At 42.6% G+C, this 17,440-nt stretch overlaps 1 protein-coding gene across 4 annotated transcripts in view; it reads left to right on the plus strand.

The window, feature by feature from the left end:
* Positions 1-17,440, plus strand: part of DCAF6 (DDB1 and CUL4 associated factor 6) — a 254,186-nt gene that overhangs the window by 194,414 nt on the left and 42,332 nt on the right. For all 4 annotated transcript variants that reach the window (XM_075335793.1, XM_075335790.1, XM_075335791.1 and 1 more), the window contains one exon: positions 5,800-6,001. In XM_075335793.1, the coding sequence (XP_075191908.1) occupies positions 5,800-6,001 (202 nt within the window). The remainder of the gene's footprint in view (positions 1-5,799; positions 6,002-17,440) is intronic.

Genomic DNA, 17,440 nt, shown 5'->3' on the forward strand with positions numbered 1-17,440 from the left:
TTCCATAAAGGCCAGATTTGTGCAGTGTAAGACTGACTTGTTGTCCTATGGACAGACTCTCCCACCTCAGCTGTAGATCTCTGCAGTTCATCCAGAGTGTGATCATGGGCCTTTTGGCTGCATCTCTGATCAGTCTTCTCCTTGTTTGACATTAAATTTTTGAGGGACGGCTGGGTCTTGGTAGAGTTGCAGTGTTATGATACTCTTTCCATTTCAATATGATCACTTGCACAGTGCTTCTTGGGATGTTTAAAGTTTTGGACATCTTTTTGCAACCAAATCCTGCTTTAAACTTCTCCACAACAGTATCACGAACCTGCCTGTTGTGTTCCTTGGTCTTCATGATGCTCTCTGTGCTTTAAACAGAACACTGAAACTATCACAGAGTAGGTGCATTTATACGGAGACTTCATTACACACAGGTGGCTTATATTTATCATCATCAGTCATTTAGGACAACATTGGATCATTCAGAGATCCTCAATGAACTTCCGGAGTGAGTTTGCTGCACTGAAAGTAAAGAGGCCGAATAATATTGCACTCCCCAATTTTCAGTTTTTTATTTGTTACAAAAATTTAAAATAAGCAATAAATATCGTTCAACTTCACAATTGTGTCCCACTTGTTTCTTCACCATAAAATTAAAATTTGTATCTTTGTTAGAAGCCTGAAATGTGGAAAAAGGTTGAAAAATTCAAGGGGGCCGAATACTTTCGCAAGGCACTGTATATGTTGTAAACTGTATGCACTGTAGGTAAAAGAAATTAGACAGGACCTTTTTTTTTTAGTTACATTAGTTCAGTTACAACTGATGAAGATACGTTAGATGTCTGCAGTTTTGGCTCTTGTGGAGGATACATTTAAACCCTAAAAAAGGAATTAGAATAAATGGGGGGTTTTTTTGTTTGTTTTTTTAAGGGATTATAGTCAGGTGTATAAGTAACCAATGATGTCAAATAGGTTATATTGATCATCATTTTCATATTCAGGTTGAAAGCCATCATTAAAAGAATAAAAGAAACCAAACAAGCTGTGAGGCTTACAAACCTTGTGAGGAACAACCAAACTCTGCTACAAAAATTTGGTTGTGGAAGTCATTTTCATGTCACAGGTCACACACCATGACTGAAGACTGAACACAACAACAAGACACAAGGTAGTTACACTGCATCAGCAAGGTCTCCAGCAGGCAAATGTTTCACAGCAGACTGGAATGTCAAGATGTTCTGTTCAACCTCTTTTAAAAAGCACAAAGAAATGGGCAATGTTGAGAACTGTAGACGCAGTAGTCAGCCAGAGAAACTTTGTGCAACAGGTGAAAAACTCTTCACTCTTACTTCCCTTGAAATTCATAAGTTATCCAGCAATGCCATAATCTCAGAACTGGCAACAAACCATAGAACCCAGCTACTCCTGACTGTCACGATTCCACCACTAAGTGTCCTATGTATGCCGTAAGTGTCAGCCACCCTATGGGATCAAGGCTGTGCTGGGCTGTCAGTATTGTAAATGACAGCCCAGTTATCCACTCTGAAGCAGGGGTGTGCTGGGCTGTCGATATTGTGATTGTCAGTTGAGCTGCCCTATCTGACCGGGCCTGCGGGGTTTCATACAGGTGTCACTCATTCAGGTATTTCACATGGCTATTTAGCTGGCTGGCAGTGGTCAGACCACTATCAGTTGTAGCTCTTCTCATTGGTGTATTTCCTCTGAATTCAGATGTTCTGATCTTTGTTGACCGACCTTGGATTTACCTTTTGACTACTCACTCGGATTACCCCTTTTGCCTTTGACGCACTCTTAGTTACCTGACCCTGGACTTTGCCTATGACTATCCATTTGTCTGATCTATTTGATTTCCCTGCCTCACGGCTTGTCCATGAGAAGTGACTCAGCATCACACCAACCACTACTCTGAAACTGGCCAGAAGATGGCCAGATTCTGACAAAAATCGAAACCTTTGACATGGAAGCAAGACCAAGTGACTCAACTATACACGAAAATATAGACACTGAGATGCAAAAAAAAAATGGCGGCAGGTTCTCTGTACGGATGAGTCAAAATTTACTTACATAATCGCCAGTTCTGTCTGTTTCCCTATTCCGTGATGCACTGCGGCATTGTCCGTTGCGCAGCCGCAGTTTGAACGATGCTACGCTTTCCAGGTACTCACTGCACGCACGCACGCACGCACACACGCACGCATACACACATATTCACACACAGCAGACACATATATACACCGAGCACATACACACAACACCGCCACACACACTGCTGTATACTCACCTGTCCGGGGCCGCCGCCGATTCTGCTGTGAGCCCTTTACTGCAGTTGAACGCCATAAAGCATTCAACTGCAGTAAAGCCATGACACCAACCTGCAGCGGCCGCTCCGTACACTGCACGCTATCACGGAGAAGTCTGTCTGCTGCAGCTGGAGGATCCGTAGGCACGGAGGACAGGTGAGACACGGCATAATAGGGGACAGAAGGGAACCAGCAGGAGCACATTACTAAACAATGTGTTCATTGCTGCAGGAAACATCAGCCTCCCTCCACCAGATCTGTATACCCCCAGCCCCCCCCCACCAGATCTGTATATCCCCAGCCCCCCCCCCACCAGATCTGTATATCCCCAGCCCCCCCCCACCAGATCTATATACCCCCAGCCACCCCCCACCAGATCTGTATACCCACAGCCCCTCCACCAGATCTGTATACCCACAGCCTCCCCCACCAGATCTGTATACACACAACCCCCCCCCACCAGATCTGTATACCCACAGCCCCTCCACCAGATCTGTATACCCACAGCCTCCCACACCAGATCTGTATACCCACAGCCTCCCACACCAGATCTGTATACCCACAGCCCCCCCACCAGATCTGTATACCCACAGCCCCTCCACCAGATCTGTATACCCACAGCCTCCCCCACCAGATCTGTATACACACAACCCCCCCCACCAGATCTGTATACCCACAGCCCCTCCACCAGATCTGTATACCCACAGCCTCCCACACCAGATCTGTATACCCACAGCCTCCCACACCAGATCTGTATACCCACAGCCCCCCCCACCAGATCTGTATACCCACAGCCCCCCCCCACCAGATCTGTATACCCCAGCCCCCCCACCAGATCTGTATACTCCCAGCCCCCACCACCAGATCTGTATGCCCCCAGCCCCAACACCACATCTGTATGCCCCCAGCCCCTACACCACATCTGTATGCCTCCAGCCCCCCACCAGATCTGTATGCCTTCAGCCCCCCCCCCCCCTCCAGGTCTGTATACCCCCAGCCCCCCACCGGATCTATTTACTCCCAGCCCCCCCACCAGAGCTGTGTGCCCCCAGCCCCCCCACCACCAGATCTGTATACCCCCAGCCCCCCACCGGATCTATTTACCCCTAGCCCCCCCACCAGAGCTGTGTGCCCCCAACCTCCCCCCACCAGATCTGTATGCCCCTAGCCCCCCCCCCCCCCACCAGATCTGTATGCCCCCAGCCCCACTGACCATTGCTCCTGACAGCACCACTAAGCATAGACTGATGGTTTTTTTCACCGCACTCCCGATGCGATAGCATCGGGCCTATTTCTAGTTTGAAATATTTGGCTGTAACAGAAAACAGTTTGGTTGCTATAGAACTGGGAAGCAGTTCAGTAATGTACTTGCAATTATCAGTGTAGCATGCTAGAGCTTCCTTGCATGTTTGTAGCTGTGTTTCACAAATTAGAGTTGGAGAATTAGTGAGGCATACAGGCAGAAACCTGTCCATCATACAGTACCATCAGGGAGGCATCCAAATCTCTCTAGCTCTAGTCCACAGTAGACATCGACTCCAAACGTTCAGCCAATGTCATTGAGAACTATCTTCAGCATAAAGAAGAATGAGTCCTAGAAATGATTATATGGCTACCACACAGCCCTGATCTCAACATCATAAAGTCTGCATGGGTTTGTTCAAGCCTACATCCACAGATTTTTATTATTTCTCCAAGATCTTAGACACAGCTGCCCTGACGAGTGCCTTCAAAAACTGTGTGCTTGTGTACCTAAGAAAATGAGGCTTTAATATTGTTTTGAAGTCAGAGTGGTTACACCAAATATTGATCATTTAGATTTATTCTCTTCACATTTTATTAATTGGTAAAAATAAACTAATAGCACATATTTTTTTAAGTATTCTTTTTTTACAGCAGTTCTTTTGTATACACAGCAGGTGAAATAAGTATTGAACATGTTACCAATCTCCTAAATAAATGTCTTTCAAAAAGTGCTATTGACATGAACTGCTCACCAGATGTTGCTAATAACCCATCCAATTCTCACAGGCAAAGAATACAAACCATAGACGTCCAGAAATTAAGTTATGTGTAATAATGAGAAATGATACAGGCAAAAAGTGTTGAACATGCTTAATGAAATTTATTTAATACTCCATACAAGAGCCTTTGTTGGTGATGACGTCTTCAAGATGCCTCCTGTCTGAAGAAACTAGTGGCCTGCATTGTGCAGGTGTGATTTTTGGTCTATTCTTCCACATAAGCACACAAAAAAAGCAAATCCTCCCCAAGTATTTTGACACCCAGCACAGATAAAGCATACAACTACAGGCTGCAGCCCCCAGCCATGTACTTATGTTGGCTATGTATCAAAATAAAAGGAACCATATGCAGCTTTTTTTTCATTATTATTATTATTATTATTATTATTAATAATTATATATATATATATATATATATATATATATTATATATATATATATAATTTCCTTTTAATTAATTTAAAAACTGTGTTTGTTTGGTTTACACCTCCCCACCTTAATTTTGACACTCCGCCATGATAAAGCCGACACATGGAAGCTGGTGGGGGTGAATGCTTATCGGGCCCACCAGCCTAAAAATAGCCTGCAGCCGCCCAGGATTGTTGCATCCATTACATGTGGCAATTGGGGTAGTAAGGGGTTAATAGTCCACAGCGCTAATAAGCCCCAGATTAGTAATGTTTCCCCATGCTATGCCTATGTTGTCACAGTACGATCTTTTGTTCATGTGCTAGGTTTGTTTTAGTGGCCGGACACTTATTGCTGTGGCTAGCTGACTCATGCCATGTTGTCCAGCACGTCCCCTCCTCTGATTGACAACTCACAGTCAATGTACAATTTCTGTAGAAAGTCTGGTGTGGGGACAGCCCTGTGGACTTTCCTACATGACTAAAGCTAAAAATGCACGTTATGTCAAAACGGCTGCACCAAGTAAAAGTAATCCAAGTGATCGTTGGATTCAGAATCCCCTTCCCTACATCATGCTGTAGTCAGAACAAGAACCTGCTGACAGATTCCCTTTAATGAATAAATGAGCTCCAATATTGCTGTTTACATTAAAAACGTAAGGTACTTAGTTCACCTTTTTTTTTTTTTATATATATATCAAATTGTGGAAAAGCCTCCAACCACGTCCTTCAACACCATTGTCAGGGCATGGCTCACAAGTAAAACCTTGTAAGGGAAAGATGGGTGGATTAGGATTAGGTCTTATTAATATTTGTTAAGTGTGAAAATTGTAGATGCAGTAAAAGGATTAACTGTGAACTATGTAAACCATAAATACTAGCAAGTTGCTTGAATCTGTAATCAGTTTGTTGGGGGCCACCTCATTATAAAGGGGGTCAAATTAATGGGAACTCTTACTATAAATATGGCTTGTCCAGACTTGGGCAGCTCTTTTCATCTTATGTGCCTGAATTTAACATTCTATTACATTTAAATGACATTTTCCAACTTCTTTGCAGCTGCTGCACAGAATGAAGATGATAATCAAACAAAACACACTAATGAAAACCAAAGTCCACCAACCTTGGATGCAGAAGTGCATCCTGAAACTTCTCAGAATCTGCCGCCAACAGAGCCTCGTTCTGGAATCTCTGAGCGTCATGAAGCAGATAGTGATGATGACACAGTCCGGTTACCACCAAGAGCACAGTCACAAAACAGGTCCGTCAAAAATAAGTAGCAATCTTTAGTCATTTGACTGTGGCCCAATTCAATCCCATTACACAGGTTCTGATAATGCCACAGTATGACGTTCTAATGCATCTTCTTTCAGGGGGCAGTATGGTGTGTGACACGCTAGCTGGTGCAAACCTACTATTCCGAGCTTTCAATACGTCTGGTATAGTTTCAGAAGAATAGGAGTTTGGCAGGTTTCCCTACACTTTGACTTGGACTGAAGCGGGCTTTACAAGCAACGACATCGCTAACGAGATGTCGTTGGGGGTCACAGAATTCGTGACGCACATCCGGCCTCGTTAGTGATGTCGTTGCGTGTGACACCGCAGGAACGACCATTAACGTTCAAAAATACTCACCATATCGTTGATCGTTGTCCAGTAATCAATATAATAATAGTAAATAATATCCAAAAAATGGATTAAGAAAATGTTAAATGATAAAGCAACAATCCAGCAATTTTGATTTGCCTGTATGGTCCATTAGAAGCTATTATGAAAGAATTATGTTACAGCTGTACGGTCTATGCCTTGTGTATATCTGTTTAACTTCATGTGCTAATTATAGGTTGTTTACTATCTCAGCTTTTTCTTCCCTTTGGTTGTGGTTCATCTTATGCTATTTTCGTTTTGCTTTTTGCTGTGCTCATTTGTGGTTTGTCAGGATAATTTCCGAATGGAAACCTTAGATGTAAGGTATATGTTATCCAAATAGCTTTCATCACCCAAAGGAAAAGTATACTGTGTAATTATTTTAAGGGACATCTCTGCATGGAGATTTTTTATTTTTTTATTTTTTTTTAATGGATGTCTCAACAGTATTCCATAAAGCAAAGAAAAAACCCTGTATCTGACATATACTGCCAAATGGAAGCCAAAACATTAATTGGGACCATTTGGGTATGTTGAGACGTGCAAGCATGTGAGATAAACTACATGTGGAAGTGTTCGAATGCAGTTTTATCGGCAACCTACATTTCCTATTATGCCCCTAGATTTGCCATTTTATATTGGGAAAACTGCATCTTATATGATATATATGATATTCTGCACACACAAGGGACTAGAGACGGGCAATGTGAGACAGGTCTTGCAGCAGCATTGTAGGGACTAACCTATAATATCACTACACTCCCGGTCTTTTACACAAACGTGTGAACTCACCCCATTTATAGAGGGTCACCCTGTTTCCATACCCCTCATGCAGTGCCACTTTGAGATATAGTTATTACCATGTTTCCTGCATAGGACACACAGTTAAAGAGAAATATTAATCATAATGAAAAATCTGTACAGGGAGAAAGCTTCATAATCAGACAGTAGTTTGCCAGCTAGATGACCACTTATTTAGTAACAGACCCAAATTAATGGATATGGCTCCCCTTCTCCTTTTTGTTTGCACTCTAACAAAAGAGAATGGTAAAATATTACTGTTTTGCTTGATAAGTGACAAAAGCATATGGATGAAGTGAGAGGAGTGTAGAGGTTAAGTATATAATCTGGTCTGTGAATGTTGGAATTAAGTTAGGGGTCTCTTATATAAGATATGTGATAAAAACAACCACCTACAATTTTTGCCATGATCTACTCCTTTCATGTCAACCTGGCAGAGCTCTTCACAAGGTAATATTTCTGCTTTAGTAAACCCGAGCTGATATTTTTAACACAGTGTATGCATGGTGGAGGCATACAGATGAACAACGAGACCAGATCTTGAGGGAAGTGTCTGAGTGCAGCCAAGATGGAGTTGGTTAGAGATTCTCAAAAATATTGCCACGTGTGTGTATGTATATACATATATACAGTGTGTGTATATATATATATGTATGTATGTACACAAATTAAAATTGGTTTAATACGCTCTCACGTGAATAACTACACATGACAAATTACATTGTCATTATTTACTTACCAAAACTTCCAGTAGTGTCGTTACTTGCTGTCCCAGGGCTCGCTCGACATTATGTCACACGATCCCTACGGCCAAAAAGCACCGGCTTTATGCTCCTCTCCTTTAGACAAATCAAGACTTCTGGAAGAAAGAGTTGCTTTTCTATCACTTCCTCCTGATGTCAGTTATGCTCATTGGAGAGGAGAGTGAAGCTAGGGATGATTAGCTGCAGGGATCATGAGACATAATAATGTCATGCAATCCGTGCAAAGCTTATACCAGATAGCAGTAGTATGATTTTAACTATGTGGAGCCAAGTGACAGTGTATAGAGGTCTTAAAGGTGTGGTTTACTGCAGGATAGGGCTCCATATAAAGGGGCTGAGTGGCGAGTTATACAGCTACATTGAGCTATATTTGAGTGCTGTTTGGTGTGATTTACTACAGGATTACAGGATGTGGCTTTATATAGTGATGCTGAGTGGAGTTTTAGCTATTTTGTTGCCTGCTCCTGAAAAATCAGTTATGGGAAATATAAATACTACTCTGTTAATGTATATGACAGAGGATTATCCTCTGCCATATGCATCAATGCATCAACAGAGAAGCATTAACTGTTTCGTATTCCTTACCTCTGTGCAGCAGCATTCACAGTTTTCACATCACTTATCTCTCAGTAATTACAATTCCGCAGTCCCTAGTTATTACAAACTCCGTTTGGGAGGAGTGTAGGAGAGTTGAGCTCTGCTATAAATTGGTTAACAATGAAAAGTTACACAAACAGCTATACTGATGCAGATGACCGAAGATAAAATTCATCAGCCAGGGTACTGTGCTAGAGCAGATAATTATTTTTTTATTATAGCGCCATTTATTCCATGGCGGCTTACAAGTTAAAATGAGTATACATAATAAAAAACAAGTACAATAATCCTGAATGATACAAAACACAGACTGGTACAGGAGGAGAGAGGCCCCTGCCTGTGAGGGTTCACAGTCTACAGTGGATGGTTGGTCATGCAGCAGGATAGTGGACTAAGCGCTTTTGCAGATTGTAGGCTTGTCTGAAGAGGTAGGTCGTCAAGTTTCTTTTTGAAGATTTCCACGATAGGTGAGAGTTTCATATGTTGTGGTAGAAAGTTCCAAAGTATGGGGGAGAAGCGGAAGAAATCTTATATGTGATTGTGGGAAGAGGATATAAGAGGGGAGTAGAAGAGGAAATCTTGTGAGGATCGGAGGTTGCGTGCATTTAGGTACCGGGAGACTAGGTCTTAGATGTATGGAAGACGTAGGTTATGGATGTCTTTGTATGTCAAGGATTGGATAGGGTTTTGAGTTGGAGTCTTTGAGCAATTGGAAGCCGATGAAAAGATTGAGAGTGGAGAGGTAGATTAATTGGGCTGCAGGGTTTAGGATAAATTGGAGGGGTGCAACAGTGTTACAAAAGGAGGTTGCAGTAGTCAAGGTGTAAGATGATGAGGGTATGCACTAGTGTTTTTGCAGAAACTTTATTAAAGAATCTACAGATCCGGGAAATATTTTTGAGTTTGAGTCGGCAGGAGGTATAAAATGCTTGGATATGTGGCTTGATAAAGAGAGCAGAGTCAATGGTTACCCCGAGGCAGGGAGCTTGTGGGACTGGGGAGAGTGAGTTGCCATTGACTCTGATGGATAGGTCTGTTGGGGAGGTTGAGTAAAATGGGGGGGGAAAGATGATGAATTCTATTTTGTCCACGTTAAGAGAATGCACAGAAACATAAGGTAAAGTCTGGATTAGCTTGATGACAAGAGTGTGGTAGGACTAGTCAAGAGCACACAGGGTCTGCAGCACTGATGAGGAGTAAAGTGCTGCTAAAAAATGTAGCTTTTGCGAATAAGAATAAGAGCACCCATTTCGCAGCATCAAGAATAGAGGAAGATTGAGATTAAATAAACATTTACCATGCTGAGGCCTTTAAAGTTCTTTTAAAAAAAAAATTGTATTGAGGATAAAAGCTTTCTTGCTTTATTATAGTTTACAATATGTAATCCATTGTGCATACAATAAAATGGTAATCACAGCATCCTGCGCATGCCTAATCATAGCACATAATCTAAGAGAGGTGATGGAATGGTGTAAAATACATACGGTACTTAGACAAATTCCACATTTGAAAATCCACTGGGGTAGTAAAATCAGGATCCATGAAAACACAAACCTCTTGACTGTGAAAAGGTATTTTAACCACATAATCCAGTCATGGCGAACCTTTTACAGGCCGAGTGCCCAAACTGTAGCCCTAAACCCAATTTTTTTCCGAAGTGCCAACCAATCCTATCATGTAAATAATTAAATCATTGATTTTAATCTTACCTTTGGAGTCTTCTCTTCAGCAGGGGGCATCACGCTCATGCCTTACAACACATTGAAGCTGAGCCCTTTCCAGCCCTTTCCAGACACAGCAGTTGGATTGATCTTTCTGGAAAAAATTGCAGCATATTAGACAGAGATTTTAGCATGGAATGCAATCAGATGTCCCCCTGTAATCCACATCTACCTTTCAAAGTCTGAACATCTTGAAATCCCATAAAGACGTACGAGTTGCTCCCCTCCCCTTTCATTGTATAGTTATGTCCCCCTTCCTGGGCCACTTCTTGGTAAACATGTTCCCCATCCTGATATATATTTCCTACATTCTGGTATATTTGTCCCCATCATGGCAAATATACCTCATCCTGGTAAATGTCCTCCATCCTGGTAAATGTACCCCATCCCGACATATTGCCCATCCTTGTAAATGTTCACCCATCCCGGCATGTACCCAATCCTGGTAAATGTCCTCCATCCTGGTAAATGTTCCCAATCCTGGTTAATGTACCCCCATCCAGGTAATTGTCCACCTTCCTGGCATGTTTCCCATCCTGGTAAATGTTCCCCTTCCTGGTAAATGTAACCTATCGTGGCATGTTTTTCCCATTCTGGCATGCATGTTTCCTCCATCCTGGCATGCATGTTTCCTCCATCCTGGCATGCATGTTTTCCCCATCCTGGCATGCATGTTTTCCCCATCCTGGCATGCATGTTTCCTCCATCCTGGCATGCATGTTTCCTCCATCCTGGCATGCATGTTTTCCCCATCCTGGCATGCATGTTTCCTCCATCCTGGCATGCATGTTTTCCCCATCCTGGCATGCATGTTTCCTCCATCCTGGCATGCATGTTTCCTCCATCCTGGCATGCATGTTTTCCCCATCCTGGCATGCATGTTTCCTCCATCCTGGCATGCATGTTTCCTCCATCCTGGCATGCATGTTTTCCCCATCCTAGCATGTATGTTTCCTCCAGCCTGGCATCTATGTTTTTCCCATTCTGGTATGTATGTTTTCCCCCATCCTGGCATGATGGTTTCCCCCCATCCTGGCATGATTGTTTCCCCCCATCCTGGCATGCATGTTTCCTCCATCCTGGCATGCATGTTTCCTCCATCCTGGCATGCATGTTTCCTCCATCCTGGCATGCATGTTTCCTCCATCTTGGCATGCATGTTTCCTCCATCTTGGCATGCATGTTTCCTCCATCCTGGCATGCATGTTTCCTCCATCCTGGCATGCATGTTTCCTCCATCCTGGCATGCATGTTTCCTCCATCCTGGCATGCATGTTTCCTCCATCCTGGCATGCATGTTTCTTCCATCCTGGCATGCATGTTTCCTCCATCCTGGCATGTATGTTTTCCCCATCCTGGCATGTATGTTTTCCCCATCCTGGCATGTATGTTTCCTCTATCCTGGTATGTATGTTTCCTCCATCTTTGCATATATGTTTCCCCATCCTGGCATGTTTGTTACCCATGCTGGCATTTATGCTTCCTCCATCCTGGCATGTATGTTTTCCCCATCCTGGCATGTATGTTTTCCCCATCCTGGCATGTATGTTTCCTCTATCCTGGTATGTATGTTTCCTCCATCTTGGCATATATGTTTCCCCATCCTGGCATGTTTGTTACCCATGCTGGCATTTATGCTTCCTCCATCCTGGCATGTATGTTTTCCCCATCCTGGCATGTATGTTTCCTCTATCCTGGTATGTATGTTTCCTCCATCTTGGCATATATGTTTCCCCATCCTGGCATGTTTGTTACCCATGCTGGCATTTATGCTTCCTCCATCCTGGCATGTATGTTTTCCCCATCCTGGCATGTATGTTTCCTCCAGCCTGGCATCTATGTTTTTCCCATTCTGGTATGTATGTTTCCCCTCATCCTGGCATGATTGTTTCCCCCCATCCTGGCATGCATGTCCCCCCCCCATCCTGGCATGCATGTTTTCCTCCATCCTGGCATGCAGGTTTCCTCCATCCTGGCATGTGTGTTCTCCCCCCATGCTGGCATGTGTGTTCTCCCCCCATGCTGGCATGTGTGTTCTCCCCCCATGCTGGCATGTGTGTCCCCCCCCCCCCATGCTGGCATGTATATCCCCCCCCCCACGCTGGCACTGGCCCCCTCATCCCCACCTTGGCACAGCCGCACACAAGTTATATATATAAAAAAAAAAAGCAACACACAACTCACCTTCCTGCACACGCTCCCCCGCTGTGCGCCGCTGGGCCCTCAGTTCCCATGCGGCCAGAAGACGTCATTACGCCGGCGCCACTCACTGACGCTCCTCCGTCTCCTAGGCAACAGACCTGAGGAGTGTCAGAGCGAGGAGAAATGTCTCCTCCGCTCCAACACAGCTTTGAACTGCCGGCGCCACCGCACCAGCAGTTCAAATCGGCAGGATGAGGATACAGTGCGCGTGCCAGCAGAATGGGCTCTTCGTGCCCCTGGTGGCACGCGTGCCATAGGTTCGCCATCACTGACATAGTCAATAATAATGTAACATTTCCGTATATTTAATCCAAGAGCTAAGAGGGAAGATCCAGAAAGTTTCCTTGCTTAGAATATGTAATAGTTTCCCGAAGGAGTGTCACCTTGGATAATCGTTTATCCACTAACCTTTACATCACAAATAAATGTAATAAAACTTAACTATTTTTTCAAATGTGGCAAAAATCCATGTAAAATGTTTTATTGTACCAAAGAATGTAATATGCTTTCCAATTTGAAAAATGACAAATTTGATCCTATCCGTGATGTGTGATTCTTCAAATGTTGTACATATTAGCACAATGGTCCCCTGCTTTTCTTACCTTGAGAGCCAGTCAGCTCACAGAGAGGTTAGAGAGCTACATTCAGCTCTGCAAAAGGCTTATGAGTCACAGTCAAAGCCCACCAATGAGTAATATGCTGTACCCGCCCTCCCCCATGCTCCTTTACCAGTAGTGATAGTAGAGCCCGAGTTTCTGGTATAATTAAATAATAATAATATTTATTAATTTATTTAGTGCTGTGAATTCTACAGTGCTTTACATACAATGGCAGCACTGTCCCCATTGGGGCTCACAATCTAGGTTCCCTATCAGTGTGTTTTTGGCGTGTGGGAGGAAACCAGAGAACCCGGAGGAAGCCCACGCAACCACGGGGAGAACTTACAACCTCCTTGCAGATGGTGTCCTTACTGGGATTTGAGCCAAAGCTTCCCTATAGAAGTCACTATAGGTTTTCAATCTTATGTCTATTCGATATTCTTGCATCAAGCAGTTCCAACACGTTACCTCTCCACTCCCAAGGATGGTATATGTGCATCCAAATTTGCTCTTCTGTGCAGGACTACTCAGAAAAGTCACCATCTATAGACCTGCTCTTCATAGCTATTTGCAAGACCAGGTGCTAATGTGCCAAGCTGGCAGACAGTTGCAAGTCCCACATTTGGTTCCCCTCTAATTTTGTTAACCAGCCAAGGTAAAGCAATCAAAAATAGGGGAGACCCTACTCCATTTTGTTTTTTTTCTTCAATTCTATTTTTCTTTAGTCGCTATCCACATTTATTTGCAGGGCAATTATCCTGCTCTTAGCCCCATATTGCTTCCTTTTTTCATCCCCCTAGCCTTTTCTACGACCATTTTACAGCACACAACTTCAGGACCCCATTGACTTCTATGGGGTTCGGGGTCTGGTGTCAAGTCAGTGTACCGAATTTAACTTTTAACCAAGGTTCAGATGAACCTGAACAACAATGGGTCTGCTCATACCTAGCAATGATACATGGTTTTCTAAATATTTTAAAAATCTATATCTGAAAATTGTGACGATTATTTGTATTCAGCCCCCTGTAGTCTGATACGCCTATATAAAATCCCGAGTGACCAATTGCCTCTAGATGTCACCTTATTAGTAAATTGAGTTCACCTGTGTGTAATTTATAGTCAGTATAACTACAGCTGTTCTGTGAAGGCCTCAAATGTTTGTTTACGAAATTTAGTGATCAAATGGCATTATGAATACAAAGTAACACACCAGACAGGCCAGGGATAAAATTGTGAGGCAGAGTAAAGTAGGATTAGGTTATATAAGAAAATAAAAAGTAGTCCAGGCTGTAAACCTTTCATGGAGCACTGTTCAATCCATTATCCACAAATGGATGGCACAAGCATACCAAAAAAAGGGGAGCACTAATTAGCCAAAAGGCCCATGGTCACTTTGGAGGAGCTGCGGAGATCCACAGTTCAGGTGGGAGAATCTCTTCACTGCACAAATCTGGCTTTTATGAAAGAGTAGCAAGAAGCAAGCAAGTTTTGAAAGAAAGCCATAAGAAATCCTGTTTGTGATTTGCAAAATGGGACACATGCATGTGGAAAAAGGTGTTCTGTTCAGATGAGGCCAAAGTAGAATTTTTTTGACTAGATGCAAATCTCTAGGTGTCAGAAAACTAACACTGCACATTACCCTGAAAACCTTATTGCCACCCTCAAACTTAGTGGTGACAGCCTCATGGTGTGTGGATGCTTTTCTTCAGCAGTGATAATAAAGTTTGTTAGAGTTGATGGGAAGATGGATGGCTCTAAATGCAGGGCAATCCTGGAGGAAAAACTGTTAGAGGCTGCAAAAGACTTGAGACTAGGGCATAGGTTCTCCTTCCAGTAGGATAATGACCCTGAATATACTGCCAGAGCTAGAACGGAATATTTAGATCAAAACCTAGAACTAAATTCTATTGAGAATCTGTGGCAAGACTTGAAAATTGCTGCTCATAGTCGCTCTTCATCCAATCTCGATAAGGCTAAAGTCACACTTGTGAGTGACTCGCATCACCCAGCATGGCTTGCCGCTCTGCGGTCCGGAGAGCGGCAGGCTGTGTCAGGTGATGCAACTATATTCTGGTACGAGTCACTGCAGCCTAAGCTAGAGCTATTTAACATAAAAGAATGGGCAAAAATTTTAGCCTCTAGGTGTGCAAAGCTGGTAGAGACATACTCCATAAGTAATTGCAGCAAAAGGTGGTCATACATAGTATTGCCTCAGGAGGGCTGAATACAAATCATAGTTTTCAGATTTATATTTATTAAATATAGTATACATTTTTTGGGGTACACGTCCACAAAACTTTCTTCATGTAATCCCAGACAAACTCTATGATGATGAGATGATGAGATCATGGCTCTGTGAGGGTCATATAATCACTTCCAGAATTCCTTGTTCTTTACATTGAAGTTAGTGCTTAATGACTTTGGCTGTATATTTGCACTCATTACCCAACTGCAGAATTTAATTTTGAGCCAATCAGTCGCCTCCCTGATGGTACTACATGATGAAAAAATATCTGTCTGTATTTTTCAGCATTGATGACAGAATTAATCTTGACCATATTCCCCAACTTCATTTGCTATGGAGCCCCAAACTTGCATGGAACCTCCATTATGCTTCACAGTTGCCTGCAGACACTCATTATTGTCCTGTTCTCCAGCCCTTCTGCAAATACACTGTCTTCTGGTCAGATTTCTATGAACTGTAGATGGATGTAGCTGTGTCCCATTGGATTCTGCTAGTTCTGTGCTGATGACACTGTTGGATATCATTTGATTTCGACAGGAAGTAAGCAAAATGTATTTCTTCTGCTGCACAGTTTTCTTTTCGATATCTACATCTACAGTCCTTATTGTTGCTTTTTATCTTAGCACTTCTTCAAAAGCCCAAATTGAAACTCTCTGGTTTGAAATCTTTCCCTGGGGGAGACCTTGCTGATGCAGAATATCTACCTTGTTCCTTGTTGTGCTCAGTCTTGCCATGTTGTATGACCTGTGAAATCATAGTGTCTTCCACATCCAAACCTTTGTAGCAGAGTTTTGATGTCCCTCACCCAGTGTTAAGCCTCCTGCAGCTATCTCTGTTTCAGTTAATGACTTTGTTTCAACCTGCATTTGAAAATGATGGTCATTATCACCTGTTTAGTATACTTGGTTAGTCGTACATATGACTATATATAATTCCACAAAATCCATGCATTTGTGCAAGTATACCTAGAATTGATCCTGTTTAGAGATTTGTGAACCCATGGAAGGTTGGTTCGGAGAGTTCAACCGGAGTTTAAATAAAGTTCTGTTCGGTACCCAGAGTTGACCTGAACCCCATTGAAACTCACTGATTGGGCAGTTCGGCTCTCCGTCCACATAAATCCAGCAGAGCAGGGCTAATAATGACCCACTGATGATCTGAGCATATGGGAATTAGGAGGACACGGAGGAATCATACATACTAATACTGTATTTTGGAACAGTGGAGGAGCCACATCTATATTACAACATTTAGCAGCATCAATCTCCAACATAAGATATCAAGGGACTTTTACTACTATAATAAGCACTGGGATCAGACGGCTGCAAAAACAAGGTCCTGTAATTACACCATATTCTCCCGTATATCTATAGGAGGGAAGCAGGACGCAACATGGACAGAATGGAATGCATCAATTTAAGCTAAGAAAAGAGCTCCATTATCTGATTCCAAGATTTTTTGCTGAAAGAATTTAATATGTACACATAATACTAGTTTTTTCTACTGTATAATTCCTGTTGGATAGATATTATATCTGTGATGTTATACTCAGTGGATATACTTTGATGCTGTACACTCAGTGGATACATATGAATGATACTATATGATATATAGAAATTCAATGAGTTTTTTTATGTTATCTAGGAATATAAACCAACTTTGACTCTGACAATATAAACCCCTGGTGAACATCATATTTATAGAGGGGAAATGCGTTAGGTTGCCATCCCCCACCATTATGTTTATGGGATCAATGCAAGATGATGAATGTTGCTTACTTTTGCTATTTCATCTATTGTAATGGTCTATTTCCTTAGGTTGGCATACAGGATATTTTCACAGTGACTGTTCTTAGAACAACAACTGGTTCTTAGTTGTCAATACGATGTATAGAAAAACTAATTGGATTTCTAATAGTTGTTGGTGATGTTATTACCTTGAGATTTCAATTTCCCTATAGGACCATTTTAGACCCTGGCTGAAGATTAATTCCCTCTTACAACCCCTGGCAAAAATTATGGAATCACCTGGCTTTTGTTCATTACGTTGTTTTAGTTTTGTTTAAAAAAAAGCAGATCACAGACATGGCACCAAACTAAAGTCATTTCAAATGTCAACTTTCTG

This window comes from Anomaloglossus baeobatrachus, chromosome 2, assembly GCF_048569485.1.
Source record: "Anomaloglossus baeobatrachus isolate aAnoBae1 chromosome 2, aAnoBae1.hap1, whole genome shotgun sequence".
NCBI classification, from domain to species: Eukaryota; Metazoa; Chordata; class Amphibia; order Anura; family Aromobatidae; genus Anomaloglossus; species Anomaloglossus baeobatrachus.